At 52.0% G+C, this 10,127-nt stretch overlaps 1 protein-coding gene across 1 annotated transcript; it reads right to left on the bottom strand.

The window, feature by feature from the left end:
* Positions 1–644: 644 nt before the first annotated feature.
* Positions 645–1,577, bottom strand: LOC135999420 (olfactory receptor 14J1-like). Its single transcript, XM_065652974.1, has one exon. It carries the CDS (start codon positions 1,575–1,577, stop codon positions 645–647), a length of 933 nt encoding a protein of 310 aa, XP_065509046.1.
* Between the last annotated feature and the right edge of the window lie 8,550 nt (positions 1,578–10,127).

Raw genomic sequence — 10,127 nt, 5'->3', positions numbered from 1 at the left:
GCCCTGCACACACACACTGTGCAGCTGTACCCTGCTGTTTGCATCTGCATGTCGCTTCAGCATGTTCTACAGAGAAGCTTGGAAGAAGAGCTAAACCTTCAGGCCCTGACCATAGGAGATGACCTTTCTTTCCGCAAAGGCTGTTGTGAGGCCAGCTCTGTCACAGCAGTGCCCATTGCCTGTCCCTGCCTGCGCTCACAGGACTCACACACAGCAGGACGGTGACCAGGCTGCCAGAGCACTCAGGCCTTGCACCAACACAAGGGATGAGAAGGAGAGTGTGGGAGTGGAACGAAAACAGCTCTGGAAGGCCAAGTGCTGGTGCTCCCTGGCAGGGCTGCCAGGCTGGACTCTTTTCCCCTCCTCCCATGCACACAGGAACTGTCCCTGCAGCTCCAAACAGGCCTTGCAGGAAGGATAGAATGAAAAACAAGTCACTACAGAGCCATTTATTTTGTTTAAAGGCAAAGAGAGCATGGCTCCTGATTTACACTAGTGGTTATGAAAGAAAAGCAGACAGAGAATTAGAAAGGGGATGACAACATTATCACAATAAAAAAACAATCAATAACATATAATACAGATGACAGGCTGGATCTCTAATTAGTTACATTACAATTCCTATTCAGAAGCAGACGGGCAGTTTATTGTTTCAGAAAACAGTAAGATATGAGTTTCCACAGGGCATCCTTGAGCTCCTGGTTCCTCATGCTGTAGATGAGGGGGTTCACTGCTGGAGGTACCAATGCGTATAGAACAGACACCACCAGGTCCAGGGATGGGGAGGAGATGGAGGGGGGTTTCAGGTAGGCAAACACGGCAGTGCTGACGAACAGGGAGACCACAGTCAGGTGAGGGAGGCACGTGGCAAAGGCTTTGTGCCGTCCCTGCTCAGAGGGGATCCTCAGCACGGCCCTGAAGATCTGCACATAGGACAGCACAATGAATACAATACATAGAAAGAATATAGAGGCACCAAATGTAAGAAGCCCAAGTTCCCTGAGGTAGGCATCTGAGCAGGAGAGCTTGAGGATCTGGGGGATTTCACAGAAGAACTGGTCCAGGGCATTGCCCTTGCACAGTGGCAGTGAAAATGTATTGGCCATGTGCAGCAGAGCATGGAGAAACCCAGTGGCCCAGGCAGCTGCTGCCATGTGGACACAAGCTCTGCTGCCCAGGAGGGTCCCGTAGTGCAGGGGTTTGCAGATGGCAACGTAGCGGTCGTAGGACATGATGGTGAGTATATAACACTCTGCTTCTATCAAGAATGTAAACAAAAAGAGCTGTACAGCACATCCTGTGTAGGAGATGGCTCTTGTGTCCCAGAGGGAGTTGGCCATGGATTTGGGGACGGTGATGGAGATGGAGCCCAGGTCGAGGAGGGCGAGGTTGAGGAGGAAGAAGTACATGGGGGTGTGGAGGTGCTGGTCACAGGCTGTGGTGGTGATGATGAGGCCGTTGCTCAGGAGGGCAGCCAGGTAGATGCCCAGGAAGAGCCAGAAGTGCAAGAGCTGCAGCTCCCGTGTGTCTGTGAACGCCAGGAGGAGGAACTGGGTGATGGAGCTGCTGTTGGACATTTGCTGTCTCTGGGCACAGGGTGCTCTCGTAGGAGAAAAAGTCAGTAACAATTTAGTGGAGACTTCTCTGACATAAACCAAAGCCATGTCCCACAAACCCTCCCCTGTGAAACACAGATACACTTTTCTTTTTCTACAAGACCTTCCTTCAGCACTGTGGCTGCAGCCCTGCTTGGTGCTGGCCGAGTGTGCAACCAAGACAAAAGGGTCTCTACCCATGGACTCTTAATAAGTCAGCCCAACTCTGCAGATTTTGGCTTGGGCAGGGCTCAGTCCTGAGGTTCAAATTTTTCAGACTGATAATGCAGTCTGGCCTGTCGGGATTATAAGTGATAAAGAAAAGGAATTGTAAAGGCATTTTAAAAGTCACAGGTTTTTTTACAGTTTCACCACCGTCTCCCCTGGAGAATGTTCTTGGACATCAGAAATCCTCAACATTTCTGATGCACTCAGGGAGAACAGAGCAAGTCCTGCGAGACCAGAGGATGCCTGTGGGTCAGTGCAGAGTGAGGGCAGCTGCTCTGTCCCTCTGTCTTGCTCCAGCTGCCCTGGGCTGGCACCTTTCTGAGATGGAGGCTGATCACACTGCCATGTTACCCTGAAAAGCCACCAGGCACTGCTGAGAGCAGAGGGACCCACCTCAGACCATGACGTGTCCCACCCTTTCCTCAGGTCTCAGCACCCCATATTTAGCCCAGGACACACACGGCTCATTTCACAAACCAAACAGCATTTCTTCCATCATAGCATCTCTGCACTTCTGCATAAGCAATTCAGATAATGCTAACGTGCTATAGGACAGGTTTGCATCCTGGAGGGAAGCTCACAGCTTGGAAAAAAAACACTCAAGGAGACAGCCAAGAGTCCTAATGATGGCATTTGATTCAGGGAGACTCAGCTCATTCCCCAGCCCCACACACTGCATTGCCCACAGCCCCACAGGTCAGAGGAAAGCTGGACACGTGTTCCCATGGACACAGCTGCAGGAAAGGACCCACAAGATCAGGCTGTGACTCTGCAGCTGAAACTCCCATCCCCAGAGAGCCTGACAGCAAGAACCAGATCACACCAACAGTGACCCAGAGCAGTGGAGCAAGAAGGAAACTGCGGTGAGGGTGGGTGTGAGAGAGGCCAGGGCAGAGGCAGCCGGGCACTCAGACAGCGTCACCCTTCCCCAGCTGTGCAGCCACCTCCCACACACCAGCATTGCCGGGCAGCTGCTCTCAGCCCCTGTGCTCTGCAGAGGGAACTGGAGCTCTGGCTGCACAGGAGCTGCTTCATGCCTTGGAGCCCCCGGCCCTGAGGGCAGAGGCTTTGCTGGGTGGGAGAGGAGGCGAGGGGGCTGCTCACAGGAGGGATCTGCACTGCGGGGATCATACGGAGTTTTCTGTCTTCTCCCTCCCATATCAATTCTGAGTTTAGTTTCCTCTCATTTCTGATCATTTCCCTGCTGCCTGGAGATTTTCCCCCTGGGAACAGTTTCCCTGCCCATGTCTCTTCCCTGTCAGTGCTCACAGACCATCCCACCCTCTGTGCCCTCACTCTGGCCCTACAGATTCTGCCTGTTCACAGGGCACTGCCTGGGGGCATCTTCCTGTTCACAGACTGGGGAAAAGGGCAGGTCATAGTAAGACTGACAGGAATAGCCAATGTGATGCTGGTGCTGTGCACAGGCAGAGCAGCAGCTGAAGGGATGTTATGAGGCTTCTGGCAGATGTACTGATGACTCTGAGTTGCAGTTCAGGAGTCTCAGTGACTTGTTTAAGCATGAGAGCTCATTTTCATTTTTTTCCTTTCCTGTACCCCCCAAACCCTTGGGATAGGAAACTGAAAAGGCAGGCTCAGGAAAGCTCCCTATCTCTCTGGTAGTCCTTGCATTCATCTTCTGCTTGAGGCATCCACTTGGAAAAATCCTGGGGGTGATCTGGAGCTGTGAGCAGCCCTGACCCACACAGCAGCCTCTCCACAGCAGAAGCACCTTTCCTGCCCTGATAGGGGTTGCTCCTTCCCCCCACAGCTTCTCCCCACATTACCGTGGGGATCTCCCCGGGCAGGCTGAGCGCTGACCCTGGCAGGCGGCAGAGTCCCTGCCCCGGCACAGCCCTGGAATGCAGGTACGCTGCTCTGCAGCACAGCCCTGGGCACCCCTGGCTGCTCACCCACCTTCACAGCTGTTCAAAATTGCCTGATAACAGCCCCCTCCTTACAGATCCCTCAAGCTGTGCCTGTGCTAACTTGAGGAGATGCCTCCAGGAGCTACAGCTGCATTGCCCTGCACCCAGAGACTTACCATGGCAAGGGCTGCAAAGATTTCTCCTCCAGTGAGCTCTCAGTCATCCTCCCCATCCTGACCACCTTTCATCTCTCTCTGCCTTGCTCGTCTCCCTGAGATCCCCAGGCAGAGCCCTCAGCCCTGCTGCGCTTTGCAGAGGAGCTGCTCCTGGGCAGAGCTGTCTCTCTGCAGCGCTGCCGCGTGCCATGAGCTCCCTCTGTCCCAGGAGCCCAGCCCAGCTCAGCAGCACAGGGGCAGCCCAAGGCACTTTAATGACCCCTCTGGTGGGTTTGGTGCTGAGTCCATGAACCTCAGATCCTGAGGGGAAGTTGAATAAAACCGCTCAAGAAGTCAAAGTCAGATTCAAACTCCAAAGTTTCTTGTAACGTTAATGAGTCCCACTGAAGGACACTATTGAGGAAATGACTCCAAGATTTGGTTAGAGAAGAAAACTGGAGGCAGAGATGACAGGTCAGGAAAATCAAGGTGAAGTTCTCTCTGATGCTGAGTAAACCTGGATGTGTTTCATTAATCAAAGGGCCAAGCCCTGACCCCCAGCCCTGGGAAGGCAGATCCTGTCCCTCCCACGTTGCCCAGGGCCCTTCCTGGGACAGTGTGATGTGGGGCTGTGCAAGGCCAAGGGCAGGACTATGGTCCCACACCTCCCAGGTTCCTGGCTGGGGACAAGGAGGCCATGAGGCCCCTGTGCTGTAAGGACAAGGTGTCTCCTCACAGGCATCAGAGCTGGAGACAACAGCCATCGCTAAGGGGAGAAGGAGCTCATGTCTGTTGGGGGCTTTCAGCCTCTTTACATCCCTTGATCATCTCCACGACAGCCTGTCCTATGCTGTGGCATCCCCTGCACCTCTTTCCCTGCAGGCTGGAGACATCCCCCCTGCTGCCCCACCTTGCTCTTGTCTGAGCATCTTCCTTCCTTTGCTGATCTCTCTCCATCCTCCCCAGCTGTTCCTTGAAGCACAAAGCCTTGGGCTGATGCAGACTCCCTCTGGGTGACCTGCTCCACCACAGCACTGCCCTTCCACTCACATTCCTTGCTGCTCATGTCCAGCCTGGACCTCCCCAGCTGCACTGTGTGCCATTATTTCTTTCTCGTGCTCTTTCCCACTATGTAGAAAACCTCCACCCTCTCTGAAACCACCCTTCCAGCACTCTCGGGCTACTCCTACACTGCTGCAGCCTCCCCAGCGCTGCTGGGCCAGAGCAGCCCAGGTCCCTCAGCATCCCACACCATGTGCACAAGGTCCTGACCCCTGCCTTGGCACAGCCCTGCACTCTCCAGTTCCTCCCTGCTTCTCCAAACTGGGAGCCGCACACTGGCACACACCCGTGTGTGTGGGGTCACACCAGTGCTGAACCGAATGGGATGAGACCTCCAGGTGTCTGGGTCCCCACGCTCCTCCTCATGCAGCCCCGTGTGCAGCTGCCTTGTTCATGGTGAGCGTGCAGCATGGGCTTGTGTGGCGGCCCTTGTAGTGCCCAGGCCCTTCTCCTCAGGGTCCCTGCTCAGCGTGTCAGGTCCTGCTCTGTCCTGATGGATGGGGTTATTCTCCTGCCCTGGTACAGGACTAGCCGCTTCTCCTTTTAAAACTTCAGAGATTCCTGATGGTAAAACCCCAAATTTCTCAAGTTCCGGACTCTCTCTGGACTGCTGCAGCCGCAGTCCCTCAAATTCCAGCCAGGGCAGGGACCACTCGCCCGGGGAGCCCCCGGTGCCCCCTAAAGAAATGGGGCCTCAGCCTCCAGGACTCTCCTGAGCCCAGAAAGTGGCCACTAAAATGGCAGCAGTAGCAGGGTTCCATCCAGAGTTTATTCAAGAAAAAAGAAATAACTTCCAATTTCCCTAGCACAGTCTTTCAGTGCTACTTTCTCCTCCTTATGCTGGTGCCTCTCTCTGACTGCTGTGCCCCACTTTCGGTGGCACCAGATTGTTGGGGGGCATGGCCATGTGCCTCCACAGGCCCAGGGCTTTGTCATTGGTGCCCTCACTGACAAGGGAAAACCCATCTTGTCATTCTCCACATAAAGGAGCTCCATACATCCAAGCAACTTCTTCACTCTGAGGGAATCCCACTGCTGACCCTTCCAGCCCGTCTCTCCTGAAAAGCCTGTACCCAGCCATTGCAGCACCCCAAGCTGTGTGACTTGTCCCACCACGCCTGGCGGTGACTCCATGGGTGTCAAACAGCACAGGCTGCAGCTTGTCCTGGCTGTGCCCTTGGCTCAGGGCATCAGTGCACAGTTGGGCTGTGGCACCTCAGCTGTAGCACCCGGCCAAGCTCTGATCATTCTCGGGAAATCTGGTTGGTCTCAAGAATCCAGGTCCCCATGTGTGCAAAGGTTTGACTTCAGAGCAGAGCAATGTCACAGTGCTTGGCAGATGGAAAGTTAGGGCTGAAACTGGGCAACAGGAGAGTGAGCAAGCCCTGCTGTCCCCAAGGCCAGACAGAAACAGGGCTGGCAATGACAGACCTGGAAGGAAACGTGTGTTTTGTCAGTGGCGTCTCTGCTGCCCCTGAGGTACTTGGGCAGATGTGTCACTGATCTCTAGGAATGACAAGGTGCTGCCGACAGGCCCAATGTGAGAATGGTGTGTCTGTCCCTTGATTATGTTCTCAAGGAGTTGAGAAGAGGGTGGTGAAAAGAAAAAAAGGAGATTTGGAAGTGTTGCTGTACGCATGGATACCGCGGTGTGAAGCGCTTCCTATTCATGGGCTGCCCTACATCTACTGGATAGAGAAGGGACAGATTTTGCGATGCTTCAGAGGTGGGAATGAGTTTCTTGCACAAAGGCACCGAATCTGTCTGCAATGCTGTCTGGGGTGTCTGTCCCACACTCACTGTGGATGGGGATGGCTGCCCTGGACAGGACCATCGCTGTCCCTGCCCAGTGCATGTAGGGGTGTGGGAGAGCCTTGGCACCTCACGTAACACTGCAGGCCTGTAACTGGCATTAAAGGGAATAACTGCCCTGAATTTGATTTGTCAATCGATTTATAGAATAATTTCAGCTGTAAGAGACCCTCAGGATCATCGAGTCCAACCATAACCCAACTCTGGCACTAAACCATGTCCCTAAGAAACCCAATTAAATGTCTTCTAAACACCTCCAGGAATGGTGACTCCACCACTGCCCTGGGCAGCCTGTTCCACTGCTTCACAACTTTTTCCATGAAGAAATGCCTCCTAATATCCAACCTGAACCTTCCCTGGCACAACGTGAGACCATTTCCTCTCGTCCTATCACTTGCTGCTTGGGAGAAGAGACCAACACCCACCACGCTACAACCTCCTGTCAGGTAGTTGTAGAGACCGATAAGGTCTCCCCTCAGTCTCTTTTTTTCCGGGCTAAACAGCCTCAGGTCCCTCAGCTGCTCCTCATAAGACTTGTGCTCCAGGCCTGTCATGGTCCATTCGGTGATGGACTCGTGATGCTTCATTTACCTTGATCTTGAAGTGCAAAATTAAGGCAATCAAAAAGCCAAGAGGTTGTAATTCAATCATCAATATTTCTTTATTTATTTTGCCCGTAAAGCGGCACGTGATAGAGAGAGTGGAGAAAAAGGAAAGGAAAGAAAGGGGGAAAAAAAAGGGTTGGCTACCACTATGAGATCCAAAGGCGTCCCTATGGTCTCAGGTGCCGTGAGAAGAGTCCTGCCGGTTCTCCGTTGTGATCCGTGATCCTTTGGTGGGGAGAGCTCAGCGATGTCCCGTCGGGAATCGTCTTTCATGCTTCTTTACCCTGCTTCGCTCCCATGGATTGAGGCCAATCTCTGCCTTTGTTTCGCAATCCAGGCTGAACTGCGCAGGCCCGAAGAGTCCCCGCTTCGCTTGCCAGAACCCGTCTGTGCCTGCATCGCCTCGGTTCAGGGGTCTCTTACTGGTCCATTGGGTGACCTCAAGACCTTCGTCAAGCCTCTGCGCATGCTCTTCTTCACTGGCCTTAGTAGCAGGGAGGAGGTGGGGGCAAGTTTGGCTGAGGCAGCAGGTGAAAATCCATCTTCTGCACAGCAGCTATAGTCCCCAGGTCGGAGAGACCTGTACAACACAATTCCTTTTAGGAGGTGGGGGCAAGTCTGGCTGCGGCAGCAGGTGGAATCCATACAGCAGCCATTGTTACCTGTAGCCCCCTGGTTGGAGAGACCTGTACAACACAATTTTTTTCCTCAGGCCTCTCTCCAAGTCATTTTCCAATTCTTTCTATCAGGACATCTGTTCTCCAAGTCCCTGATGGTGATGTTCAGGCAAATACTGTTCTTCAGACCAACTCTTACAGGAGGTCATGGAGAACACGCAGCCAGGCTCTTCACCATGGTGTGTGGTAGAAGCACAAAAGAGAATGGGTGGAAGGTGAGAGAGCTTCAGCCAGGATGTAAGGAAAAGCTTTTTCCCCTTGAGCTCAGCCAAGTGTTGTCTCAGGTCACCCAGAGAGGCTGCACAGGCTCTGTCCTTGCAGGTTTTCAATCTCTGATTGAATCAAGGCTTGAACACCTTGGTGTGACCCAGTTTGTGACAGGTTGGACTGCAGACTCCTGAGGTCCCTTCAACCTCAGTTCTCTTACAATCCCATTGTGATGTTGGGCTCTGTTTCTAACTGGAGCAGAGCAGACGATTATGGGCCATGAATCCAGCTGTGCTGTAGGTGACCATCTAAACCATCATCTCAACCAGTGAACCAGCCAACAGCTCAGTGTGACACTCTGGGCAAAGTGTGAGGAGTCCTGGGCAGGGAAGGTTTAGAGGGCATGGGGTGCTATGCAAGACATAAAATGATCTTGCCTTAATGCCTCCAGGCCCGGCAGATATCAGTTAATGTCAACGAAAATTAAAATAAGAAGAACGAAAGATCCAAAGCAAAGGAAGGTGCCAACATACTTTTTTTTTCATTTTTTTTTTCTTTTTTCAGTCTTTGTGGGGGGGGTTCTTTTCTTTGAAAAGCAAAGAGTTTTCCAGAACTGGGAATGGATTTAGGACACAAATGTCTTCAGCTCCAGGGACACAGACACCTGGTGCCAGTGTAGATGCCCCAGGAACCCCTGCACAGGCTCCCCCTGCATCGCAAGGTGCTCTGGTCTCCCCCAGGTCCTCTGTGATAGATGCCAATCCCAGGCCAGTACCTCAGGTGCACTGGGGCCCCTAAAATGGCCCTGGCTGTTTATGGTGAGACAACTGATGACTGATGTCTGCCTGGAAAGGTGCACTTTGTTGTTGTTGTTGTTGTTTTTGGGTTTGGTTTGGGTTTTTATTTCTGTTTTTTGTTTGTTTTGTTTGTTTGTTTCTGGGGGTTTTTGTTGGCTTATTTTTAACATATTAAAACAAAAATCCAAAACAAACAAAAAAACCCCCACCAGAAACACAAAAAAATGCTAAAAAGTGAATTACCAGGAAGTGTACTAAGGGTACAAAAACAAATATTGGTCTTCCCCTGTACTTCTATTACCAACACTCCTTTATTTCATCTCTGTCATCATTCAGGAGTTTCCACCTCTCCTGATTAAATGTCCATGTCAAAGGACAACTTTCCAGCAGACTGTCTGGACGTTTGCCCTTCCCAGTGCTCTCAGGTTTCCTCCTCCACTTGCTCTTTGGTCATTCAGTTGCCTCTCAACTCTCTGGTTTCTGCTTTGAGCTTCAGGGAGTTACAAACTTGCCCCATTCTTCAGAAGTCTAATTAACATGGTAGTCAACAGGTTAATTGTGTTTATATATATCCTTTCCTATCTCTCTGTCTAAAACAGTTCTTGTGTGGATGTCCCTTGTGGATGGTGGACCTCATTAGATCCAGTTTACACACACAGTTGAGGAAAGTGTTTTAGTGTTTATGAAATTGTGTAGTGTTTACACAGGAGAGCAGGTGGGAGCTGGTGTGCAGGAGCTGCAGCATCCACCTGCAGAGCTCAGTGCAGAAGTCTGATGTGCGGAAAAGTGATGCCAGTCCCAGGTGGCCAATGAGGGAACGGGCAGACTGGGGGTGGGGGGTGAGGAGCAAGGGTGTCCATACAGTGTCCAGCCTCAAGGGACTGTTCTCCTGCCTGTCCAGATGGCTTCAGGAGACCCTCTGGATCAATGTCCATTGCAGAATGCTGCTGTCACTTCTTCTACACACTGAAAAATGACAGAAAGCACCCTTGAAAGAAAAACCCCTCCTTTATGAAATCTTCTTTGAAATCTTCATCAGTAAGTGTCCCATTGAAACCTCTCCAGTTAGTTCTACAAGTCTTGAAGATTGGAAGAAAATTAGGAAGGAAACATGGCTCGTT

This window comes from Caloenas nicobarica, chromosome 28, assembly GCF_036013445.1.
Source record: "Caloenas nicobarica isolate bCalNic1 chromosome 28, bCalNic1.hap1, whole genome shotgun sequence".
NCBI classification, from domain to species: domain Eukaryota; kingdom Metazoa; phylum Chordata; class Aves; order Columbiformes; family Columbidae; genus Caloenas; species Caloenas nicobarica.
Note: the sequence above shows the minus strand (reverse complement) of the source record. Positions and strands in the feature narration are given on the sequence as shown.

Excerpts from the sequence above, each read along its gene's own strand:
- LOC135999420 (XM_065652974.1), bottom strand. The coding sequence starts at position 1,577 with ATGTCCAACAGCAGCTCCATCACCCAGTTCCTCCTCCTGGCGTTCACA.